The following is a 27,359-nucleotide window of genomic DNA, read 5'->3' as shown; positions in this document are numbered from 1 at the left end:
TTAAAATCCATTTACATGAGTGCTTTTTCTTGAAGTCATGTGTCTTTTCAGCCTCTGTCACCTGGTGAAAAAATGAACTCTATAAATATAACAGTCCTTTCTTCTAGTGTGACAAAATGAACTCCATAAATATAATAGTCCTTTCTTCTATTTACCCTAACCCTACTTTTTGTGATGTTCAGATTACTCTACCTTACCCAGAGATTGATGAACATTTTGGTTCATAACCTTATTTGACTTTTTGACTTTAAATAGATGCCTTTCAATTTTTTCCTATTGCCTCAAGTTCTCATATTTCTAGTCTGCCTTTGGTACCCATTCACAGAAAATTCAGCCTTATTTGCTCATTCCTGCACATATATCAGTGCCATCAAAATTTACAGTTTAATTCTCAAGGGCAGGAGAGCCATAGGAGAAATGGCCCAGGGACCAGGCAAAGCATTTGTGTCATTAAAAAAATAAAAGGAGGCCAGGCACGGGTGGCTCACGCCTGTAATCCCAGCACTTTGGGAGGCTGAGGTGGGCTGATCATCTGAGGTCGGGAGTTCAAGACCCGCCTGACCAACATGGAGAAACGCTGTCTCTACTAAAAATACAAAATTAGCCAGGGTGGTGGCGCGTGCTTGTAATCCCAGCTACTCGGGAGGCTGATACAGGAGAATTGCTTGAACCCAGGAGGCGGAGGTTGCAGTGAGCCGAGATCGTGCCATTGCACTCCAGGTTGGGCAACAAGAGCGAAACTCTGTCTCAAAAAATAAATAAATAAAAAATAAAAGGAAAGAAATAGTTAAGTGATTACATTATGAAATTATGTAATGCTCATTAAAAATATGTGAACAAAGTCATTTCAAGAAAACATTGGCTACAGAAAAGTAATGAATGTTGATCCTTGTGATAGAAGGAAAGGAACTCCCTGGGTCAGGGGACTTGCTTTCTTTACTTGACTCCCCTGCAGAACTGCTCATTTTGGAAAAATCAGTTTCACCACTGGTCCTTATTTGTGTGATGAGAAATTCTGGCAAAATTTTATTTTTATTACCCAAGTGCTGTGAATCTGTTTATTTAAAAGTATATTCTTTTAACAAAACCCCCTTTTCAATTCACTTAAAAATACTAATTACTAGCAAATCATGCACAATAATTCAGGATAGAGTTAAGTCACTTTAGCATTACGGTATGATAGCAGAAATCTACTGTAAATTCATAGATTTCGGTACACAGTGTATCATTTTTTCTCCTACGAACATAATGAAAGAGTTTCTCTGTCATTCAGTAGTCTTCAACTGGCATCTGCTTTTTTCTTCCTGTATCATCTTTCTCTAGGGATTTTGGTCTAGCTCACTGACAATAGATAAAATCAAGAACTTTTTCCTCAGAACAAAGCCACTGCCCTCATTTTGCTTTCTGCTGTAGTGTTGTTTTATTGTTTCTCCTTTCTCTTCATCTCTTCCCTCCCTCCCTCCCTCCTCCCCTCCCTGCCTCCCTCCCTCCCTCCCTCCCTCTCCTTAGAAAAATGAGTTAGCAATGATTTGTGGGTTATTGGAGAATGAAGCTCCAGATATCTTCATGGCTTGATGATCATTTGAGAGGAACTGTTATCCCTAACCATTATCTGATGCAGGCTGCTCTCATCCTTTTTAAATTAAAGGATTTGGTGACCTCTGAGCAGTTCCTCTAGTGAGAAGTTTTTTTTTCCTCTTCCTTTTAATTGAGGTTTAAGCCGGGGGGGGGGGGGGGGGGGGGGGGGGAGGGTTGACTCTCAAAACCTTGTTTGCAGTGTTTTAGCAAATTTATGGAATTATGTTAATACTTTTGCAAATCTTGTTTATTCTAGAAAGAAGTGATTAAAAAACTTCATCTTTTTAAGTTGACCCTGAAACAGTATAATTTTGTATGTGTGTGTTTTCTTTATTGCATCTATGAAAGTATGTCTCCATTCTTTTTGAAGTTAAGAATTTTCTAATTAGTCATTTAATAATTCATATCCCAGCTCATTCTTCATTATATGTGGTAACAAATTGCATTTGGCTATTTGCTGTAGAGTTTTTTACATTAAGAATATAGCATTAACATGCAAGCCTCCTTCACTGAATATAGTATTGTTTTGAGCATTTCAGGTTTCAATCATTAAGTTTTGTTCTGTCATCTGTCTCTTGCCACTTAGTTTTGTAATTATTTTAATATAATTTGCAGTCCTATTTGGAGCATTTCAAATCTTCGCCATTAAATTTTGTACTATTAGCTGTCTATTGCAACTTAGCTTTGTAACTACTTTCACATAATTTGTTGTTTATGTTTATCCAAGTATAGTCCAAATGAGGGCAGGATTGGAAATAGAAAATTTTGGGATATTTTGAAAGCACAAAAACATTCTTAAGGAATTAGAGAATACATGCTATACTGTATATGAAAACTAACATTTTTAGAGCACTAAAGTTATATTAGCTTAGGAACATGTATATTCTGGTTGGAGAAAATGTTTTATTTTTGGAAAATCAAGTTTAAAAGTTATAATGTAGCTTATTCAGATACTAATTAAATATACTAGTTGAATTTACTTTTAAGTGTTTTCTACATTTGTTAGAAATAGCTCATTAAAATGTCTAACATCTCATGCTGTTTTTTCAAAAAGTAAGCAAAAATTTACATTGCAAAAGCACTTACGTTTTGGGGTTTATATGTTTTCAGTAACAGGGACCTAGCACATGCTCATTTTCAGAGTAGGAGAAAATGGGGAAGACATGCCCAGATTGAATATAATTTTAGTTACATCTCACTTTTTGAATATCTCACTTTTGCCATCCTCCTAGACTTCAGGAAAATGTTGCTTAGGTTGAGACAAATGCTGTAGTTCTTTCCTCTGTTATCGTCGTTCTTATTTTGGTTTGGTTATTTCCATAATTAATTAAGCTGTTGCTGAAGAAGGAGGGCTGTGGAATCCTCAGGGGGGAGGTTGGAGAGTATGAAAAGGAGTCTGTGCCGCTTTTGCAGGCGGGTTGTTCCCTGGCAGAACCCCAGATGGCACACAGTATCCAGGGTGCCACAGAGGATACCACAAAAAGAAGACACATTACACCCTACGTTGTCACTGTGTGGTGGTGAACCCAAATACAGCAGCAGTGGTAAAAGTTGGCCTCCAGATTTCCAGCAGTACAATTTGACTGACAAGAAAAGTTCTTCCAGTTTCTGTTTGTTTGTTTGTTTGTTTGTTTTTTAAGAGATAGAATCTGGCTATGTTGCCCAGGCTGCCCTCCAACTCCTGGGCTCAAGTGATCCTCGCACCTCAGCTTGTTGAGTAGCTGTGATTACAGGTGCATGCTGCCAGGCTGACCATCTATTTCTGTTTTTAATGACATCTTCAACTTGAATTTTTTCAGTATTCCTAGTCACAATTTCATGGTCAAAAAGCGATTGTTCGCCGGGCGCGGTGGCTCAAGCCTGTAATCCCAGCACTTTGGGAGGCCGAGACGGGCGGATCACGAGGTCAGGAGATCGAGACCATCCTGGCTAACACTGTGAAACCCCGTCTCTACTAAGAAATACAAAAAACTGGGATGGCTGGGTCATATGGTACTTCTAGTTCTAGATCCTTGAGGAATCGCCATACTGTTTTCCATAATGGTTGAACTAGTTTACAGTCCCAGCAACAGTGTAAAAGTGTTCCTGTTTCTCCACATCCTCTCCAGCACCTGTTGTTTCCTGACTTTTTAATGATCGCCATTCTAACTGGTGTGAGATGGTATCTCATTGTGATTTTGATTTGCATTTCTCTGATGGCCAGTGATGATGAGCCTTTTTTCATGTGTCGGCTGTATGAATGTCTTCTTTTGAGAAATGTCTGTTCATATCCTTTGCCCACTTTTTGATGGGGTTGTTTGTTTTTTTCTTGTAATATACCCAAAGGATTATAAATCATGCTGCTATAAAGACACATGCACACGTATGTTTATTGCGGCACTATTCACGATAGCAAAGACTTGGAATCAACCCAAATGTCCATCAGTGACAGACTGGATTAAGAAAATGTGGCACATATACACCATGGAATACTATGCAGCCATAAAAAAGGATGAGTTTGTGTCCTTTGTAGGGACATGGATGCAGCTGGAAACCATCATTCTCAGCAAACTATCACAAGAACAGAAAACCAAACACCGCATGTTCTCACTCATAGGTGGGAACTGAACAATGAGATCACTTGGACTCGGGAAGGGGAACATCACACACCGGGGCCCATCACGGGGAGGGGGAGCGGGGAGGGATTGCATTGGGAGTTATACCTGATGTAAATGACGAGTTGATGGGTGCTGACGAGTTAATGGGTGCAGCACACCAACATGGCACAAGTATACATATGTAACAAACCTGCACGTTATGCACATGTACCCTAGAACTTAAAGTATAATAATTAAAAAAAAAAAAAAAAAAGGAAATACAAAAAACTAGCCGGGCGAGGTGGCGGGCGCCTGTAGTCCCAGCTACTCCGGAGGCTGAGGCAGGAGAATGGCGTGAACCCGGGAGGCGGAGCTTGCAGTGAGCTGAGATCCCGCCACTGCACTCCAGCCTGGGCAACAGAGCGAGACTCCGCCTCAAAAAAAAAAAAAAAAAAAAAAAAGCGATTGTTCATACCTGAGTCTGATTCTGATTCCACTGTGGCACCCTCAGCACTTTTAGAGCCCAAAAAACATCATTATTGTTCGTTGAATAACTTTTTTAGCTAACTTTAAAAAAAAATGGCACATTCCTATTGAGTTTTCATGTAGTATTTCAATATCACTATTGTATTTTTTGCTTTCTCCCCCTTGTTTCATTTGAAAAAATAACTATATGTGTGACTTCTACATTTCCAAGCAAATTTGTTTAGTTTTTTAAGACAGTTTTTGCAGAGCACCCGATTTCATGATACTATAACGAAGCAAGTAGGCCTTGGGATATTCATTCTGTTCTGTTAGCAAGTAGATGTTTGCCCATCGGGATTGCTCTGCTACTTCTGAGAGATTTTCCAGACCTCCAGTTGCCCTGACACTTCACACTTCTATAACTGCTCCTCCCTAGTTTTAAAAACTTCTCTACAAACACCAGTTAAGGCTATCACAAAATTTATGCTTCCCTTTTCCTGATTTCTTAAAAGTGTTTCTCTTTCTTCGAAATACCTAGTTCCCATTTGTAAACTGCCTTCCATTGGACTATACTTGGTTAAACTCAGATACCAAATCACATGAAAATAATTGTAAAGTTAAGTGGCAAAGGATATTCGTTGCTTGATTTGTAAGTGGTACAAGACAAAATGTTTGACTCTTCCTTGAATAGGTTTTTCTCTGCTGGTACTTTTCTTATAAAGGAGGCAAGAGTTTGCTGTATAAATGGTATATCATTTTTTACAATTAAAAAATTCATGACTGGGCACGGTGGCTCACGCCTGTAATCCCAGCACTTTGGGAGGCTGAGGCAGGTGAATCACTTGAGGTCAGGAGTTCAAGACCAGCCTGGCCAACATGGTGAAACCCCATCTCTACTAAAAATTAGGTGGTGCACACCTGTAATTCCAGCTACTTGGGAGGCTGAGGCAGGAGGATTGCTTGAACCCAGGAAGCAGAGGTTGCAGTGAGCCGAGATTGCGCCATTGCACTCTAGCCTGGGCAATGAGCAAAACTCCATCTCAAAATAAATAAATAAAATAAATAAATTCGCAGTGACATATTCATGATTGAAAATGACAGTCCAGAAAAATACATTGCTCTTCTAAGAGCTTTGTTAATCCTGTTCTTCCATGTCTTGGTTGACATTTGAAATCATTGAATTTTGTTTTTGGTTAAACCTGCTACTTACAATATTTGGTTATTTGTGAATATTGATTAGGTTACCTTTCATAATCCTGCTAAAAGAGAAGTGCATGCTGGAGAATGAGTTTCTGAAAAGTGTTTTTATTTAACAAGATTACTCCTATACCATTTAAAGAATTCTTTAAATGTTTTGAGGGTATTGCATACATTTTACAGATGTATTTGGTCATCTCTTGCATTTGGAAGTAGATGTTTTATTTGATAGTATTTGTACATCATATATAGATTTCCTTTGTAGATTATGTTGCAGTGGGGAAATGTGCCTGGGAGCTAGATGTTTCTCTCACCATGTCATTGAAGGAAAAATACATTTCAGCACTTAACTTGCAAGTAGGGGTTCTAAGCTTCGGCTGCACATTAGAACCACCTGGGAGCTTCTGAAAAATTTCATTCCCAGGCTGTCTCCTAAACCAATTTACAGCGGCCTCCTGGGGCCGGGACTCAGGCGTGGGTGTTTTTCAAAGCTCCCCAGGTGATTTCAATATGCAGCCAAGGTTGCGATCCATTGCTTTAGAATAAAGTTAGAAGTATCTCCTCAGAATTTAACTGCAAACAATTTTGGAGCTTGAGTAGGTTTGATTTCTTAACTAAGTGCTTGAGTAGGATATTTTGCCATCATTATCAGATAAAGAAGAATTTATTTAGGATTTACGTAAGTTGTAAAATATGCAAATTTGGTTAAGTATAGTTTAATATTTTGAATTCAGAATTATTTAACTCTTCCCTTTCAGTAACAAAATCTCTTTCCTTTTAGTGCTTTATGAATCTTACGGTCTGAGGAACAAAAGAAATCAGGTTTTAACTTTTTCCTAATTCTTATATATTTAAACTTGTACTATTTCTCTTTGTTCTGAACCCTTTACATAAGTATCTGTTTAGATGCCTTATTCCAAAAGAATTTGAGGCAGTTTACCAGGATACATGAAGTATGACAAGGGTGGTATAAATTAAATACAAGGCGAATTAGGAAAACCATGGATTGGAACAATGTAGAGGTTAAAAATTCATTACCAAATGACCTATCCATGTATTACAGCAAACTCCTTGAGCCAGTGGGGCCAACAGATGTGTCATGTGACATTTCTATTGGAAAAAGTGAGGTCTGCTGCCATGGTCTGTCTCTGTGCCTTTGAGGCTTAAGTCAGGAATTGGGACATTTGAAATTAGGGGGATGCTCACACGCAAAGAAGAAAATGAGACATTGAACAGATTGAATTAACTTTGAACATTTGTGTTACGTGCTAGGCATTCTGCAAGGAGTTTTATACATCTCATTTCCCCTGCCTCACAATAATCTCATGTAGATGGTAGTAATCTCCTTTTACAGAAAAGGAAACAGGCTCAAAGATGTTGGATAACCTGCCTAAGTAATCAAGCCAGTAAATGGCAAAGCCAAGCTTCCAAGCCAGCTGTGACATAGAGTGCAGCCCTTCTGTAGTAGATCCTGGGGGATCAGATCCTTGCTAATCACAGTTCCTGATTGGCCTCGGTACTATTTGTAGGAGGAATTCTTTTTTTTTTTTTTTTTTTTTGTGGGGAGACGAAAGGCCGTATAGCAATATGAGAAAATCTCTTATTATATTTAGTTATGGCAGGGTACAGTGGCTCACAGCTGTAATTTCAGCACCTTGGGAGACCAAGGACGAGGATTGCTTGAGCCGGGGAGCTCGAGACCAGCCTGGGCAACACAGTGAGACCCTGTATCTCCAAAAAATTTTTAAAAATTAGCTGGATGTGATAGCATGTGCCCATCACCCCTGCTACTCAGGAAGCTTGAGGTGTGAAGATTGCTGGAGCCAGGAAGGTCGAAGCTTCTGTGAGCTATGATTGCGCCATCGCACTCCAGCCTGGACGATAGAACGAGATTGTCTAAAAAAAAAAATTAAGTTTTTTCCCCCCCTTTTTTTTTTTTTTTTAGTTCTGTTATTTTTTGGGGGAAGGGGAAGTTTTTTTTCCTCCCAACACCTCATATTTGTAGGGTAGGATACTTTATATATTTTGTATTCCTCACCACACCTAGCATGTCACACATAATGTCTGGTTTGGCAAATTTTGCAGGGCTGGCATAACAGCAGTGTGTGGGTGTCCTTCTTTGATATGTCTTTCTTGCACATAGCTCCCTGCAGAGGGGTACTGCTGTGGCTGCCACTTCAGTTCTAGCAGATGGATAGGGGATCTTCCATGCTACCCCATTTTAAGGTTGGTCTTCCCACTCTTGTGAAATTTCACTTGTGATGCATTTCGGATGGAGCTGCAGGAACAGCTCTGTCCGCCTCAGAGAAGATTAAGTACTGTGCCATGGCTTGGTTTGGCGCTTGTGACATGTCTGAGTCTCATCTCCTAGTTTTCCAAGGGAGCCACTGTGTTCGATTCCTTGGCTATATTTTTGGCAAATGTTTTGCCTGGATTTCAGAGTTCTGTAATTTCTCCCAACTTTGACCTCATGGGTTTTTTTGTTTGTTTGCTTGCGTTTCTTTTTAAAAACTCAATGTAGTTTTTACCCTTTTCTGGCCTTGCGAAATTCACACCACTTTAGTACAACAGTCTCCCTTATTTCCAGCTTTGCTTCTTACCCCTCTCCTCCAGTTAGACTCTCCTCCTGTTAGACTCAGCCAGGCAGTGCTGTTGGCCAGACCCCCTGCTGGGCACTTTTGACACGGTGGGCTTCATTGCAGTCATCTGTGTCCCTCCTCTCACATCCCCCAACCTTCCTCTCTGCCTTCTTTCAAAGCTCAGTCTATCGCTTTGCCATTCAGAGTCTGGTTTCTGGGCCCACAGCATCAGCATCACATGGAAGCCTGCTAGAAATGCAGATTCTCAGGCGGCACCACAGCCCTTCCGAATGGGAATCTGCATCTTAGCCCATTGCTGAGGTGATCTGCATGCCCATCCAAATTAGAGAAGCACCACTTTAACTCATACTCCTCCTTTGGGTTGTGACCTAATTAAGAGACTAGGATGTTAGAACCCATTCATTCAGTCGAAAGAATCAGCTAAAACATTTTTATATTTTCACATTGTTCATCTTTAGTCTATAGTTTTGTCATTTTTAGGGATAGGGACAAACAGATATGTTTGGGGATAAATGTCTTTTCCTAACCACATGAATGAGGTTAGGGCATTAGGAAAAGCTTAGATAATTTAACTGATAGATTGTTACCAAGGGAGCATTCAAATAACACCCATGATTGTTTTGAAAAGAAATGGAGGGGATAGTTTTGTGGAAAGATTTCTAGTTTTTGGGCTTTTACTTTCTTCTATGTGGAAATATTACTTATCCTGGGGATCAGCGATAGCACAGGTCATATCCCAGGACAGAGCGACAGGTGTTTCTCCCTAAGGCAAGTTTCTCCTGTCCTTAAGCATTGATGCTCGTGGAAAAGCTGCTGTGCAGGACAATGGTTGGTGCAGGAGTTGGGGACATGGACCCCCTAGCCAAGAAGTGAAGAGGGACGGCTCAGCTGCGTGGAAGAAGAATGTGAGGTTGAGTGATCAAACTGATGCAAAGCCACCCTCAGGCCCCCTGCCCCTTCTTTTACCTGTCCTTATATTACTCCTGTGGTTGTGTTGGTACGGTGGTATCTGTGACCCCTCATCCCCAACTCATTTAAATTCTGGAACCTTTTAATGTCCAGATGATGTCTCTAAGACTCAGAGTTTTGAAGAAATATAATTTGCTAAGTTATATCTATAGGTTTTCTAAAGGAGTTACACACACACACACACACACACACACACACACACACACACACGCTCACTGCAAAGTCAGAGAACCTGATACTCTGGGTGGGAAGTGATACTGGCCATCTAAATGCAGAGGACTAAAAAGTGGTTTTTCTAGACTGACTCAACCTTGCCTTCAATGCAAAAGAATTTCCTTTTGTATGACCATTAGTTGTTTTGTGCATTTTGATAAATGATTTAAAAGTTTGGAGTTACAGCACTAGAAAGGCATTCACTTACATTTAGAGCACAGCTGCATTAAGAGACATTTCTTTGAACACTAGGCATCTGTTTAAACTGGACCCTACCTAATGCTGCAGACCTTCAATGTGGGCCATCCCCCCACTGAGCAGATGCTATTGACTTGAAATAGGAGTGGCCGGGGCAGTGTTCCATTTCTCCTTCAGAAGTGTCTTATGGCATCAGAACCTAATACCGGAAACAGATGGAAACTGGACCTCAGGTTTCAGATGTTATTCAAAGGAAAAGAGTTGCTGAATTGAAAAGTGTCAGATCTAGAAAACCTGTAATCAGTCCAATGGATGAGGGGAATGATGAAGGAAAAACATGGTTATATACTGAAAAGAAAATAGAAAATTATCTTTGGTTAAAAGCACTTCATTTTTACTTTTTTTTATTTTTTTGAGACAGAGTCTTGCTTTGTCACTCAGGCTGGAGTCCAGTGGCACGATCTCAGCTCACTGCAACCTCCACTTCCCAGGTTCGAGTGATTCTCGTGCCTCAGCTTCCTCAGTCACTGGGACTACAGGCGCACATCACCACACTCAGCTAATTTTTTGTAGAGACAGTGTTTCCTCATGTTGGCCAGCCTGGTCTTGAACTCCTGACCTCAGATGATCCATCTGCCTCTGCCTCCCAAAGTGTTGGGATTACAGGTGTGAGCCGCTGCTCCCAGTCAAAAACACTTTAAATAAACATATATATTAAGGAACATATTTAAGTGTTACATGTTACAGAATTTTGGCCAAGTTGTTGGATATGTAGGATCTTTTTAGTAGTATGAGGATTAGGCAGTACTGGACATGCAAAGATAACAGCCCAAATTGAGAGGTTCTACTTGGGTAACTTTGAGTTAATGCAAAGCTCATTATTATTGAATATATTCATAGGATGCATAAAGTACTCTTCTTTCATCATTAATACATAATAGCAAAAATGAGTTTTCTTTGATCATTTAGGTTATTCTTGTCCTTTTTGGATAGTACCTTGAAAGTGAGTTACACTGGTCTGGTACCTTTGATTGAGAGTTACATTAGACTGAAGCTTTTATGGAGTCATCTGACAATAACTTAAAAGGACAAACTGAAATCAATATGAAACTGAATATTCCCGAAAAATGTGGTTTATTGAAAGTTTCCATTTGTTTTATTTCCCAGCTTTGTTGTTTTATGTCTTTATATAAAACTTTTATTGTCTATAGCAGTGTTTCCAAGATGTGACCTACAAAGCATTCTTTTCCTGCTTTGTTAATATGGATTAAACTGTGGCAGTTTATCTACTGCAGGACTTCTCAGAGCCTTTGACAGTACTAATATCCCCTGTGATTCTTTTAGAATGAGATGTAGTATCTGATGTTTCCCAAGCTTATTTTACTTTGCCTGCTGCACTCTTCCCTGCCACCTCCTTTTTTTTCACTTAATGGAATATCTACTATGGCAGATAGCTGGGAAATAATACTGTAGCATTTTCAAATGTATTTTCTCATTTACCATCACAGCAGTCCTGAGAAACAGAGACAGTTTTGTTGTCGTTTTTTGGATGAGGGAGGAGCTAAGATCCACCAGAGTTCAGGCTGGCACCAGGATGCAGGTGTCCTAGTAACTTCCCCAGTCTTTTATCTCCCTGTCAAGCCTTCAGTTCAGGTATGAGGCTCTTAGTCCTACATGGCAGGGCTCTGTGCTGGCAGAGTTGGGGGGTCATCTGGGTGATAACAGTGATCTGAAGTTCCTATGTCCAGTGGCTGGCCCACAGGGCTTTGTGGTCTCCTGTAGAGAACTTTCTAATCGGAGTTGATAATGCGGTGAGAGAGTTGGTCCTTATGTACCTTCTTTGAAGTAGTGGCTTAGGCAGCCCCTCAGGTAGGCTTTCGAGTAGGAAAGTTACCCAGGTACTCAACTGTGATTCACTTGTGTTTGCTTGCTACCTTTCACCCCATGGTACTATGTCATGTTTTGCTCTTTTTATAGAAAGAAATTCAAGCCATGAGTCAGTGCAGCCATCCCAACGTAGTGACCTATTACACCTCTTTTGTGGTCAAAGATGAACTTTGGCTGGTCATGAAATTACTAAGCGGAGGTAAGTGGATTTTGTTGTTGTTATTTGTTTGCTTGTTTTCTCTCCTTTTGTTGGAACCAGCATATTGGAGAAGACTTTAGATTGAATCCTTTCTCTCCTGTGTTTGAAAGTTTGTTTGGTTTCTCATTGCCTAGAGGATAACATCCAGATTGCTTCGCATTGACCTCAAAGCTTTTCATAATTTCACTTGACTTCTGAGAATATGTGTGTCGTCTTCTCCAGTTATGAAATGCTCGACCTTCTAGGTTGAGAGGCAGCCCCTGGAATGTATTATGTGCTCTCATGCCTTTGTCCCTGACCTGTCCTCTTTCTCAGCCTTGCATCTCTCCTTTCTTTTCCATGTTCTCAGGCCTAAAAGGTCACATCCTCTCCACAGTCACCGCTTATTTTTTTTTAAAAAAGTTAGCCAGTCCTTTCTCCTTGAGTCCTTTCTTTTTAACATTATTCAGGTCCTTAACCAGTTTGCTGAATTATCTCAGTGCCGTTTATTAGAAAGTTCTGTGATGATGGAAATGTTCTGAGGTGCTGCTATCTACTTTTTACTAATCCTATGTGACTCTTAAATACTTGACACGTGGCTGGTGTGACTGCGGGACTGAGTATTCCATTTTAATTAACTTACATTTAAATCACCTTGTACGGCTCCAGTATTGGACAGTGCATATTTAGATTGTGAACTTCGTGAAGATTGTCTAATGCACTTTGAATTCATTGAACTTGGCGCCCAGTAGGTGTTCACTAAATGTGGTTTCAGTTAACATGGGGAGAAATGTGTGCTACATACTCACTTGCAGTGTTGATCAGAAGTGGCACTATTCTCATCCTATTGTTGCATTTGGGAAGGGAAAGTCACTTCCTTTCTCTAGCTTCAGATCCCTGCAGTGATGCAAGCCATTGACAATTTAATTTATAAGGTGCTTTCACATCCTGTATTTTATTTCTTTTAATCTTCTAACATCACTATCAGAGAGGGAACGATAATGATAACCATTCCCTTTTTTGAACACTTACTCTGTGGCTAGATCCTGTCCAAGGCAATTTACTGACCTTACCACATTTAATCTTGACAATATCCCTGAATGGCCTGTGTCACCATCCCTGTTTTTCAGAAATTACACCAAATCTCAAGGGAGTTTATCAACTTGCCCAAGGTCACACACATAGTAAATGTTGGTGCTGGAATTTGTGACTCTAAAATCGGTTGACTTAAAAATTAGTATGCGGTGCTGCAAGTATTTACACTTTTGTTTTGCACACATGGACACTGAAGCTTAGAAAGCCCAAGTGATTTCCTTGGGAACACCCAGCATACCCACATCTCTGGTATGTTCTCTTTTGAGGGCTTCATTCCCTGTGTATCTTTCTGAGACATGAAGTATGGTTTAGGATCAGAGGAGAACATTTTGCTGTGCCTGGACAACCCAAAACTAGCATAGCAGAATTTATATGACAGAGCCCATTTTAATCTGCAGATGTCAAAGGAGGTGTCTTAATGTTTTCCTTTTTTTAAAAAGAAACTCTCTTGGATCAAGCAGAGGCCCAGAAATGAGGTGACGAAGGCATTGTAATTGGCTTGGGTCTGCTTGTGTAGGTCTCGGTGGGGAGCCCTGGAGAGCTTAGTTCTGTTCTGTTTTCAGTCTTCCTCAATCTTATTAGTCATTGTTTCCTTGAGTGCCTACTTCAGTTTTTAATTAAAAAGAAAAAAAAAAAGGAAAAGAAAAAGGAAGCCTGCCAGAGCTGGACTGCAGTGTTGAGTGCTAGGACTGCCCCTTCATTCAGCAGAGGGACTTGTGCTTTGCCAACAAGATGATCTTAAGCCATTCTCTTTTTGTGGGGTTCTACCAACTCTGACGAAATGAGAAATTCTGGTGACTTGAGATGCTGAATAGTCCCAAGTGCTCTGCTCAAGCTGAAGATTTTACCTTTTGCTTTTATGAAGCTGAGAATCTTCTGTTCTCTAAGGAGGATCTGACAGAAAATTTATTTGTCTTTTTAAGAGTCCAATTTAACCTCTCTGAGCTTTAGGTTTTAAACAGGTTTCTACAGGTAGGGATGTGGGCAGACGTGGACTCTTACTCATTTTTCTTTCAGCAGGGCAGAAATGCGTGCATGCCTGGTATGGTATATCCTTATACAATAAAAAGAAAATGTATTTACAATTACCATTTTTTAAATGACACAAAAATCTAAGAGTCAACAAATAAACAGAGTGTTTTTCCCCCCCTCTGGGGAAAAATATGCATTTGTTTTCTTCTATTTCATTACATTGAATCTCTTAATGAGGGGCAGGCAGCTATATCTGATGAGGAAGCTCAGTCCTCTTAGTTAATTATAAAGAGCCTAGAGCCAAATTCAGGTCCTGAGGTAAGCCATTTGTTAATTCTTCAGAAATGTCAAACCCCCAGGTAATTTTGGCTTTTAAACTGACCCAGGGGTTTGGAATACTAATTAATATGTGTTGAAACATGAATTCACAGTGCCAAGGATACTAATCTGTATATGGTAACAAAGTACTAGGTATTTGTTTGTTTACTGTAAATGTTAGTGCCTCAAATATATAAGGTAAATGAAATAAAGATCAGCCGGGTGCAGTGGCTTATGCCTATAAGCCCAGCACTTTGGGAGGCTGAGGTGGGCAGATCTCTCAAGCCCAGAAGTTCAAGACCATCATGGGCAACATGGTGAAACCCCATCTCTGCAAAAAATAGAAAAATTAGCCAGACGTGGTGGCATGTACTTGTAGTCCCAGCTGCTTGGGAGGCTGAGGTGGGAGGATCGCTTGAGCCTGGGAAGTTGAGGCTGCAGTGAGCTGTGATTGCTCCACTGCTCTCCAGCTTACATGACAGAGGCAGACTCTGTCTCAAATGAAAAAAGAAAAAGAAGGAGAGAAAATAAAGATCATGCAGTGTCACAGGAAGGAACCTTCTGGTTATAAACAGAGGTCTAGAAACAACATCCTTCTTTCCCCCTCCCAACTATGATTTAGGTCCTCAGAGAGTGGGGTTTTTTCTCTCAGCAGTTCGCTTCTGCCTTTTCTCCTGGCCTCATACTCCTTTCTTTGTCAGTTCAGACTTTTTGCACCCTCTTTGGAGGGTTGCTCTTAGGAATTTTTGTGAGAAATGCTGTAACCAGTATTTCTAGGGAAAAGGAACCAACCATGGAATGGCCATGAACAGCCTTCTGGTTCCTGACCCAGAATCCTTCTCATTAAATTCACACTGAAAGTGCTCTTGCAAACTTGGATTTAGTGTTTTTGGTCATGGGGCTGTCATTCAATTGTTTGTTTGCCTTGTGAATATTTGCATTAAATAAACAAAGCCCATATTTTGATGTTTCCATCACATTTTATACATAATGGAGTCTTGTTCTGAAAAGGTGATGAAGGTGATAATTCTTCTGTTTGTCTACTTAGGTTCAATGTTGGATATCATAAAATACATTGTCAACCGAGGAGAACACAAGAACGGAGTTCTGGAAGAGGCAATAATAGCAACAATTCTTAAAGAAGTTTTGGAAGGCTTAGACTATCTACACAGAAATGGTCAGATTCACAGGTATGACCCCTGCAGAAATGTTTAAATGAGCTGTTCATATCTTCAGCCCTAGTTTATAAAGAATGTTAAGGAAACACATGTTGCAGGCAGGTATTGACATTAACTTAGGCTAAATAGATGGGAAAAAAATACTTAAGAAAGAAACAAGTGAATACATTTTGATGAATTATATTGGTATCCTTGAGGATTGCTTCAGTGGCTTTCACTGAAATAAGAGTGGAATATAAAAAGGACTACATGGACTCATTTTAAAAAATCAGTCTTGGTAACTACTGTTGAATTATACTAATTGAACTAGATAGCACCTCTGTCTTTCTAATACAAGCAAGACTATCCAAACATTGTAATATGTGAATTATTTTTGATGTGGTGGTGAGAGGGAAGGAGGAGGCACACGTCTTTTGTGACATAAAATGTTAATTCTTTATATAGTCAAATCACATAGAATAGGAGTACTTGATGTTTCAAGTGAGTTAGTGCTACTTGGGCTCTTAGGAATTATTGCAAGTAAATAGCCATCTACCCATAATACTAATAATGTAATTCTCCTACCCTGAAATTTATATTTAATTATTTCTACTATATTTTTCTTTTTTTTTTTTTTTTGAGATAGAGTCTTGCTCTGTTGCCCAGGCTGGAGTGCAGTGGCATGATCTCAGCTCATTGCAACCTCTGCCTCCCGAGTTCAAGTGATTCTCCTGACTCAGCCTCCTGAGTGGCTGGGATTACAGGCACCTGCCACCATGCCTGGCTAATTTTCATATTTTTAGTAGAGATGGGGTTTCACTATGTTGGCCAGGCTGGACTCCCACTCTTGACCTCAGGTGATCTGCCCGCCTCGGCCTCCCAAAGTGCTGGGATTACAGGCATGAGCCACTGTAGCTGGCCTATATTTTTCAATAATTAGAAAAAAAATTACTTTAGAAATCAAACTTATAAATTGCAAATTGTCGTTTTTCAAAGTACTAAGATTACATAGGTTTTATATGGTGAAGAAATATACTATATAATAATTAGTATTTATAATCAGTCTCTCACCAGAGGAGAGAAGTTCATTTTTCAGAAAGAGAATTAACTTGGAATTGCACCCCAAATTGAAGTGGAAGTGGAGGAGCTTTACATAGACTGGGCTTTAATACTTGATAGAATGACAGTAGTGTGAGTTTTTGGGCAGTCTCTAACTCTGAAGCATAAAATAGAGAGTCTACTTACTGATGATTTAATTAAATTTGGATAATTATTTCATAGAAAATATTTCTTTCTAAAATGCTAACTCTCCCCCAGGAGTAAACTATAAAATGACAGTTGAATCCTTACACCTTTTTTTTTTTTTTGGAGACCGAGTTTCACTCTTGTTGCCTAGGCTGGAGTGCAGTGGCGTGGTCTTGGCCCGGGTTCAAGTGATTCTCCTGCCTGAGTCTCCCAAGTAGCTGGGATTACAGCCACTTGTCACTGTGCCCAACTAATTTTTGTATTTTTAGTAGAGATGGGGTTCCACCATGTTGGCCAGGCTGGTCTCAAACTCCTGATCTTAGGTGCTCCACCCGCCTTGGCCTCCCAAAGTGCTGGGATTACAGGTGTGAACCACCATGCCCAGCCTATCCTTTTAACCTTTAAAATCTGTGATATAATCTTAATGTTTATGAAATTATTATGTTAAAGAGCTACATTGTATGATATGTTTTAAAATCTTCCTGAGTGAATCAATACACTATAAAGTCTGTACCCTACAATTTATTTTCTATTTTTTTTTTCTAATAGGGATTTGAAAGCTGGTAATATTCTTCTGGGTGAGGATGGTTCAGTACAAATAGCAGGTAAAACTGATAAATAGAAAATTTTTTTACTTGATTACAGAAGTGTTACAGTTTCAAGGCATGTCGAATCATTCCTGAGAAATGAATAAATGCATGTAATCTCTTTTAAGAATGATATTTACAGAATGTTTGGGTCTGAAGGATAACATGTTTTCCTTATTGTTTTGATAAGTCATTAGATCATCCTGTGAAAAATACCATTTTAGTACATAGCTTTTTGATAAAGAACAATTTTACTTTCAATTTTACTATGTTTTCTGCCTTTCACATTTTATAATGGTAATACTCATATAACTTCAAGAAATGCACTTGTAAAAACGTTTTTCGATAGGTTTGAAAATTTAAAGCATCATACACATCAATTAAAAACTAATTTATTTCTTAAGAGGTATCTGAAAGAATTGTGAACATTAAAAATCTGGGCCATGTTTTGTTCTTAACTCTGACCCAACATGGCTATTCCTGACAAAGCTGGTAGGCTGGGGATGCAATGAATGAATGTTGCATGAACACGCAATATCAGGTGAGCACCTTCCGTGTTCAAAGCCTCTATTTTGTTATTGGCCCTAGAGTAGCCTTAAAGGCCTGAGATAAGATGTAGCCACGTCCATATTAACTCTTGCTTTACCCATGTTTGTTGAAAGTCTGTCTCAGCAATCCTTTTAGCTTTCATGGTTTCTTTAGGGGGTGTTCTTGGCATTTTTTGGCCAGACAGTCCTTCCCTATACTGGACTGACCCTGTCATTGCAGAGAAGAGGAAGATGAGCCCACTTGTACCCATCACCTGGTTTCAATAATTATCAATCTTTGGCAATTCTTGATTCATCTGCTGTTCCGCCCCCGACAACCCCCCAACTCTGGTGCCTCTCCTCATCGTGGATGCTGGATTTTGTTCTTGAGCCATCTGAGTTAGTGCTTTGTGTGTGCATATCTTGTCCTCATGAGTGAACTTTATCCCACAGGCTAGGGACAGTTTGAAAAAGTACTTCAGTTAAACAAGTAACAGCTGAAAAACATCTGTGGGCAAAAATTTCAAACTATCCAGTCCCCAAAATTTCCAACTCTCCAAACTAACTAGTTGTTCAGAGTGCAGGCTCTGTGTCAGCTGACTTGGTCAAAATTCTGAGGCCACCACTTAGTAGCTCTGCCACCTTGGGCAAGTTACCAAACCTTCTTAAGACTCAGTTTCCGTAAAGAGGGGTAAAAATATAAACTACTTCATCTTCTTTGGTGAAATCAAGGTCCAGTGATCTCAACAGTGGCCGACACATAATAGGCATGCAGCAAATATCAATAACTACTGTTTTACCATGGCTGCTGTTGCTACTACTGTTGCTACTGTTACTACTGTTACTTCTGTTACTATGACTAAGAGGATCACACTGATACTCCCTTGCACTGACTGGAGATCATGTGAACCTGGAATTGTCCTGCCAGAGCTTCAGCTCTGAGGAGAGTTTATGACTTATCAAAAGGTGATACTTATTAATTATGGAATTTGGAAGCTAACTTGCCATTAATCTTGCTCTAAGCTGATAAGGAAGTGCAACTAATTTTCTGTTTTATGATGAAATGATGATTTCTCACAAAAAGGGTCAAGATAGTGAACTGCCTTTGAAATGTGAAGGCTGGTCAACCCCTGCCTTATTCTGTTACTTGGTCTTCTGCCAGTCATCTCTTCCCATTATTCTTGTCAGATTAATGATCTGAGCCTCTTCCTGAGCCTTCTGGAACACACTGTCCTTTTCTTTTTCCCAGTAGGAATCCCCGAGGTAAGATCTCCTGACTTTTTCCCTCTGTCACAGGCCTTTGGGTTTTTCCTCACTGCCGAGGTGTCTGTTGTGACCCAATACATGCCTGCACTGCGGGGGGCTGCTGAGTTCAGAAGGGCTCAGGCAGGAAGCCTCTGCGCGGGGTGGTTGTGGGAATTAAGTGAATTGAAGTGTAGAGAGGGCTATGCCTTTTCTGTGCCTGGCATGTGCTGAGGACTTTGTGTTCCAGTCATCCGGGGCATCCTTGGTATCTTTTTGAGTATGCAACTTCATGCTTGTGTAATAACAGAAATTGGAATGGCCATTTTCCAGATGTATGGGGGCTGCTTGACAGGCACCTAAATGTACAGCTTTGGCCTCTCTGAAACTATTGCTTTCTGGAATTCCCATTTAATTTCACCCATATTCTCTGACCTGATCATAACATCGAACTAACACAGTATTTAAAGTTTGAATTTTTAAAGTGTTAACTGTAATATAAGGTTATTGCCTTAAAGCATTTTTAATGTGTCCTTGGAAAGGTAGATGTTACTGCTGTCTTCATTTTATAGGGGATTGACTTTCTTGGTCAGGCACTTGGTCACTGCCTGAACAAAAACGAGGACCAGGAGTCTCTGGATCTTTTGCTGGCATCCTTGTCGGTGGGTGAGATAGAGGAGGTGGGGGGAAGAGTAGAACGTGGAGACTCAGCAATGGCAGGAGTGAGATAGTTCCTTTTTGTTGTTACTTGGACAAATAATACATTGCTTTTACCCAGACTGTTTTTGCTCTTTTGCCTTTGTATCTTTATGCCTCTGAGGGGAAAGTAAGGTTTGAGGGAGGGGAGGTGGGGCACCTGTAGTTTGAAATAAAAGTTAAGAAGGGGAGAAGTTAAGTTTGTATTTATTTGAGTATAATATACATCGCCCACCTTGAGAGTATTATTGTGTGCACTGTTTTTCAGAAAGGGCATTTTTGCTATCCTAATAGAAAACATAATGATTTTTATTTTTTTAGGGGAAACACTCACTTTTACATATGTGTAAATTCTCCTTTTCAGAACTTTTTATCAGAAAACAGATGAAAGGGCCTGATTTAGACCATGAGAAAACCTCACTTTATTATGCAGCTGGAAGTGTGGTGGATGGGATAATGTGCCTGGTTCTGTTTAACACAGTCCAGATTCTCTGGGAAGAATGTACCTTTCTATTGAACATGGGTATAAAATCAGGAACTAATGTGTCTTGAGGGCTTCCTGTGTGTAAGGCCAGGTGTTAGGTTCTGAATGCTATGAGTCTCATTCAGTCCTTAGCACAACTCCATGGGGAAGGTACTATTGCATCCATTTTACTAGGAGAAACTAAGTTACAGTGGGGAAGTCAATTGTCCAGGCCACGCCTAGAATAAGCGGCGTATCCACGCTTTGGGTTTGGGCAGTCTGACTCTAGAAACTGCCAACTCACATCTGTGGGATTTCCAGGAGGAGGACCTTAAATCTGGATATAAATGACCTCACTTTGAGATGGAATATACCACAGCAGTCACCATCTCTTCCATGTCTCTGCATAAGTCGATTCCCCTTAGGACCAGGGAACATATTCAGCACCTTCTTCCTCCTTGCTCCTTCAGGTTGAAATACAGGGGTGTCCCTGGTAAGGTTTCAGTGGATAGGAGAAGCAACCATCTAAGCGTCATTTGGTATAGAATTAAGCTCAGTAGTGACACCACACTTTTCAGACTGGAAAACTTCAGGTTTGATATAGTGAACTAGAACCTGAGGACTGCTTACTCAGGGTTTAAGAGAAAATGCTTTCCTTCTTACTGTACCTTCTATGCTTAGAGGTCCGGTGTGTGTAACTTCCTGATAATCAACTTGGATGCCTTGGACAATGTAATAGGTTTTGCTGCGCTCCCTGTGTGATAGAAGGGGGAGTGGCTACTTGAAAGTCATGTTCTTCCCACGGCATAGCATTTTATTTTCCAGTTTGATGCCCTGTCATATTGTCGGGAAGAGCTTAGTGCTTTGGCAAATGACTAAGCCTGTTTGTCCAGAATTAATGAGAGTCACTATTTTGAGCAAACAGAAATTCATATGAAACGGATCACTTTGGGGTGGTTTCTGCAAATCTATTTAAGATTTAAAAAAAAAAAAGTGGCTCCTCTTAATGTTGTATAAAAATGTTGATTTCAGCACATTTGATATATAAAGAGCTTTGTAGACACTTACTACTACATTATGTAAGCTAGATCTCATGCTCATTTTCACTTACTTTTGCCTTTGAGGTGTGTGTGCTATGGTTTGAATTTTGTGTGCCCTCCAGATGCATATGTTGAATCCCGATCACCAATGTGATGGTGTTAGGAGGTGGGACCTTTGGGAGGTGATAAGATCATGAGGGTTAAACCCTCATGAGTGGGACCAGTGCCTTTATAAAGAGGCCCCAGAGAGCTGCCGTGCCCTTCTACCATGTGAGGACACAAAGAGAAGGCACCATCTATAAACAAGAAGTTGGGTCCTTACCAGATAGTGAATCTGCTGGTGCCATGGTCTTGGACTTCCCAGCCGGAAGAACTGTGGTAAATAAGATTTTGTTATTTTTAAGTCACCCAGTCTAAGGTATTTTGTTACAGTAGGCCCAATACACAAAGACAGTGCTTATGTGTGTGAATGTGAATTTCCCTTCCCTGATTTTACGTAACAGAAATAAAAATCGCTACTGAGCAAAAGCAACCTGGAACTCTAGAAAGTTACCATCAAACTGCCTCAAGTATGCACATCCATTCAAATCAAGCTTATGCCCTGGGTTTTTCACTGTCCAAAGTACATTGGTAGAACTTTGGGTAGCATCTCTTATTTACTGGGAGGGAGATTATATCCTTATTAGCCTTGAATGCATCTTCAGTGTAAGTCTGCATCTTGAACACTGAAAACCCCATGACTAAAAGTGCCGGGAAAACATGCAACGAAACTTAACTTGCTTCTGTCACTTCGACGTTATCCATAAGGAGCCAGAAGAAGGTGTGCAAGGTGGTTGAGTTTTACACCCATAGCTGCTAGGTTCTTTCATTTTCCTTCTGTGCTCTTTGGCCCTCATAAAGTGCACTTTGATGCAGAGGGTGGGGGTTGAAGAGTTATTTTTTTGTGTTACAGGGATGAGAGGTTGCTGCTTTGAGCAAGGTAATATGGGCATCCGAGCAGCCCTGGAGTCAGCTTCTGATTAGTATGGGAAAGCTCCGAAAGTCCCCGAGGCATCCAGTCAGGAAATGATGTCATCACATTTATGAGCACCTTGGCACAGAGCAAGGGCTCTGACACCAGACAGCCATGGTTCAATCCTGGCATTGCTGCTTCTAGCTGTGTAACCAATTTATTTAGCTTCTCTGTGCCTCATTTTGCACATTTGTGTAATGAAAATATACTACAGAATTAAAGGAGTTAAAACACATTTTATTTTAGAATTTGCTAACTCATTGCTTTTGTATTGAAATTGGGATGGTGTCCTCTAATTACTTAGGGTATGGTAAGCTCACAGTGGCTAGGGAGGCAAGGCCTTAGGCACTCCATCTGACCTCCTGCCATATTGTTTTGCTCTTCTCTTCTCTTTGTTCCATCAATTTCCTCAGTATCACCAGAGTGAAGAATCTGCAGTATAGATCTGACCGTATCTTCCTCTTGCATAAAGTTTATAAGCATTGTTGTTGGAATAAAGCTCCAGCTTCCTAATAGTGGCAGTTGAGGGACCTGCCTCTAGTTTTGTCTGCAAGTGCTTTCTGCTATGACTTGAAATGCTTATAGCTTCTTGTTCAGGGTTCCCCTTTCTTACTTGAGTGACTTCTTTTCATGACTCATTCATGAAGAATTCTTTCCTTGAGAAGCCTTTCCTGATCATTTCCTCCACCATGCCCACCTGCACCGGGCTAAGCGCCTTACCCTGGTGGTTTGAAAGGGTTCTCTCCGTCCTCTAGCTAGCCTATGACACAGCACTGAAATTGGGCCTCTACTTTACTGTCTTCCCTTCAGACTGGATACTTCCCAGAGGGAGAAACTCTGTGTTGTTCATCGCAACATCCCCAGATAGTACCTGACACATGGCAGGTGTGCCTGAACTTTGGGTCAGTGCAGTCTGCCTCGAGGCACGCGAGACACTCTGTCTCAGCGGCAGGTTATGCAAGTACATGTGCCTGTCGGTGGCAGAGGGAGCAGATGTGAGGCATAGCTGAGAGTTCAAATGAGTAAGAATATATCAGCTTACCAGGGAGGGAGGCAGAAATATTTTAAATATTTAGGTATGTATACTACTGCATATTTTAAAGGCTGAAAATAGTTTTTAATGAGCGATATCACTTCTGATATTGGACAAGCACTGCCCTAGCCAGCAAGCAATGAAATGATAAAGAGTGAAGCAGAGAACGTGAATGAAGAGGCACTGGTTATACTCAGAAAACAGAATACACATGAAAATTAAAATCTGTTGGGGGGTGTTTAAGTGTTCTACAGTGAGCCAAAATATTTGTTTTGCGTTTCAGGAACAGTTTATAACTATGTGAATTATGGTTTGATGAATTATGACAAAATTCTCATACATGAATTTTTTTTTTTTTTGGCATAAGTGAATAAGGACAGTAAGTTAATGTGGCTCCCTGATTTTTGGTGTCTCGACAAATGGTAACATTTGTTAAAAACTCTAGAATGAACCAAGAATGTAGTCAGTTCTGGAAACTGAGGTTTTTGTTCCAGCTGTACACCATCAGTGAGAAATACTTGAGGAGATTGTAAGCAGCTTCTCATGCTTTAACAGCTGCTAGCAGTTGTTTGAGCAACAACATAAGGAAATGTTACTGGGTGAACCTCCGATGGAGGAGAACCACTTTGCTCTACTCCCCTGCTGGAATTTTTGCTCAGCTGTGCACATTTAGCTACAGCGGAGACACGGTTGAGCTTCACAGAAGAGTGTCTAGGGGGGCATGAGGCAGATGGGACCCAGTCTCCCTCCTTCCCTCTCTTTTTTCCTTCGTGTAAGGGCCTGCAATATCATTATTAAATTAAATTTCACCTATTACCAAAAGCTACAGAGGTCTGGCTAAAATAAGAGTTTTTAGACTTGAAAGCCGAGCATTTCAGTCCTTTGCTTATTTTTTTGTTTATTTTTCTTTTTCCCAGAACCTCCATTTGTATAGCCTGCTCCTTCTGTGGGGGAAAAGGTAAACGTTAGGTGTTTGGTTTCAGTGTATCCTCAGTGGTTAGTTGACAGGTATTTATTGAGCATTTGCTATTTTCTAGGCACAGTCCTCTGAGCTGACACAGTGGTAAGCAATGGAGACATTGTGTCTACTGTCATGGAGTTTATAGTTTAGGAGACACAGACATTAAACAGTTAACTATATAAATTAAAAAAATATGTTAAGTGTGAAGGGAATGCATATATCTGGGTAACTTAAGTTAGCCACTTTAGGACTAGTTGAATAGGTTGTAATGGGGATAAATCTTAAATATGTATTATAAATAGGAATAGGTTTTGGTCAATAACATCTTATAAATTATTGCATGTATCGTATGTTGATCATAGATTTTTTAGGAAATTTAAATAACGTTAACCTGTGTTTACGTTCTATGGAATATGATTTAACACTTGATTGTATGTAGTGCACTTGAGGACACAGTAGCCAATCTAGGCCCCCCGTGGTCGTTAACTTACTGTCCTTACCCTTTGCTGGCCATAGTTTGTATCAGCTGTAAAATGATGTGCTTAGGTTCTCAAATTCCCTTTCAACTCTAACAAATGGATACCTTCAATAGAGAACTCTGTGACCCCTGTGCTGCAGAACTGCGCTTCTCACAGTCTTTCCCAATTCTTTTAATTCTTTCCCATTCTTCTATTGAGTAGGCCAGAAATCTTGATGTTCCTCGATCCTTGTCTTTCTCTTGGACTCTACACCCTGTCCAATATGTTAGTAAATCCTATGGTTGACTATATTTCATCAGCCCCCTGCTGTCATCCTGGTCCACAGACCCATCAGTTCTTGTTTGGATTATTATGGCAGTCTCCTAAAAGGACCTCTTCTTCTGCCTTTGTGGTCTGTTCTCTACACGGCATCCAGAGTACTGCTGTTAAACTAAGTTGACTTGTATTATGCCTTTCCTCAAAACCGTCCAACCCCTTCCCATTTCAGAGTGAAAATCAAGATCCTTAAGGTGCCTCATGAGGCCTTATAAGATCTGGCCCCTCATTATGTCATTGATCTCAGCTCTTAACATCTTCCTCTTCAGTCAAACTGGCCTCCTTACCTTGCATGCTCCTGCCTCGGGATCTTTGCATGGGCTGTTCCTTTTTTCCGGAATACTCTTTTCCTTACCTCCTTCAGATATTGGCTCAAGTGTCACATCATTGAGACTTCCAGGCCTCATGTTGTAACCCCCCTACCCTATATTTTGTATTCACTGCCCTTCTCTATTTTCTTTATTGTACACATCAGCGTACTCTCTATCAGTGGCTCTCTTAAGGTGTGCTCCTAGAGCAGCAGAAGCAGCATAAACTTGATAAAAATGCAAACTCTTATGCTCTTCCACCCTAGACTTCTGAATGGGAAATTCTAGAGGTAGGGCCCAGCAATCTGTGTTTTAAGAAGCCCTCTAAGGGTTCTGAAACAAGCTGAAGTCTGAGAACTACTGCTATGTATTATGTTTTGTAATTTAGCTTTTATCTGTATTGACCTCTCCCCCTTACCCCTGCCCCAACTTAAAAGTCAGCTCTGTGAGAGCAGGGGTTTCTGGTCTACAGTCCCAGTACTTAGAACTGGAAGTGGCACTTAGTAAGATCTTGGCAAACAGTTGTCAAATGAATTAATAAACATCTGACTATATAGTAAATTTAGATTAAAAGAATATTGAGCAATAGTTCAGTGACTCTTCAATGTTAGGATTTTTCAGTGTGAGGTTTTCTTTTATCACAGATTTGGAAATCTGCAGATTCTTTGATGATTCAACTAATCCTTCTGAAAACTTTGTAAAAAAATGGTGTGCATTGTTTCCTTAAATACTTGTAGCAACTGGAGTTGTGTTATTTTAATCTCCCATAGGGATCATATCTTTAACATGTACAGATGGGCTATTGTGGCTTAATGGAGGCTTCTGATAGTAGGGCTGGTTGAGTGGAGATTTGTATAAAAAAGATCACCTGCAGGTATATGAATATTGTATTGGAAATTTAGACTTATTAATATTTGATCTAAGTTGTTCGTGCCTGTCTCTGCGAATATGGCCAGCCAGGAGCCCTCGCTCACTTTGGAAGCTTGCCTTTGGCTTGGGAAACAGTAATACCTGTATAATATACTTACCTGGTGCTCTCCTTACAACAAGTCTGTCGGTTCAGCACAATAGTTCCTTCAGATGAAGCGTCTGAGGACTGCTGAGCAATTGTGGACTTGTTTAAGGTCATTCTGAAAGTCATAAAAGCATTTCACTCTCAGATCTCCTCAGACTTCACTGCACTTCTTGCCATTAGGTTTTGCCCCTACCCCACCAATATATTTCTTAACTCTATGCCTTTTGACAGTTCAGCAGCCCCAGGGCTCAGTTCCTTCCGTTGTAAAGTAAGGAAGGTTGACAAGATGTTCTCCAAGGACCTATCTTGCATAAAATGTTCAAATAACCCTTCATTAGCTGCAGTCACTAAAGACATTCTCAGTACTATTTTAAAGAATTCAAATCAGAGGATTATCTTGGGCATAGAGAGGAGAGTAAGCCAAGGCTCTGTCCTGTGGCTGCTTTTACCAGAGCATCTTTAAAAATAGTCCTCCCACCCCACACTGGGGATCCAGGGAAGAATGGTTATGTGGTGTGGGAATTATCTGTGTTTTGCCTTTGTTCAGTGTAATTATCTTATTTAATAGAAAGTTGACCACTAGTGAGCTCTTGGTCACGTGTATCATCGGACTTGAAAAAGCTGTCTCTTGGCCTGGGACCTTCAGCGCAGCTGGGCTGGGACTCCTGCTTCAGCCTTCCCTTATGTTGCTGCTCCAGGTGTGACCACTGACTCCACTTCTTACTGAAAACTCACCTGCTTTGGGGCAAGGGTGTAGCTCTGACATAGATGGGCAGATTATCTGTGGTTTGCCATTTTGTTCAACTGTTGCTCTCCATTGCTGTGGCTAATTGACTGTATCTGTCAACTGAACTTTGAGCCAAATATAATTGGCATTGACCACTTATTCTTTTTGTCCCTTTTAAGCCTGTGTTGCCTTGATTGAGAGAATGGCTGAGGAATTGGGGAAGGAGTAGCAGCCTCTGTTTTTACCAGGAATCATCCCGTTGAATTTTTTTTTTTTTTTTTTTGAGACAATCTTGCTCTGTCACCC

General features: G+C 40.4%; 1 protein-coding gene across 4 annotated transcripts in view; it reads left to right on the top strand.

Annotated features, from left to right (window-relative positions):
• The window catches only part of LOC105483292 (serine/threonine kinase 39), a 293,955-nt gene that overhangs the window by 69,041 nt on the left and 197,555 nt on the right, over positions 1-27,359 (top strand). For all 4 annotated transcript variants that reach the window (XR_988152.3, XM_011744080.2, XM_011744081.2 and 1 more), the window contains exons 3-5: positions 11,774-11,882; positions 15,295-15,436; positions 17,198-17,253. Coding sequence is in view for 3 of the 4 variants with exons in the window: in XM_011744080.2 (XP_011742382.2) it covers positions 11,774-11,882; positions 15,295-15,436; positions 17,198-17,253 (307 nt within the window). In the remaining variant the exon portion in view is untranslated. The remainder of the gene's footprint in view (positions 1-11,773; positions 11,883-15,294; positions 15,437-17,197; positions 17,254-27,359) is intronic.

Source organism: Macaca nemestrina, chromosome 11 (assembly GCF_043159975.1).
Source record: "Macaca nemestrina isolate mMacNem1 chromosome 11, mMacNem.hap1, whole genome shotgun sequence".
In the NCBI taxonomy this organism is placed as follows: Eukaryota; Metazoa; Chordata; class Mammalia; order Primates; family Cercopithecidae; genus Macaca; species Macaca nemestrina.
Note: the sequence above shows the minus strand (reverse complement) of the source record. Positions and strands in the feature narration are given on the sequence as shown.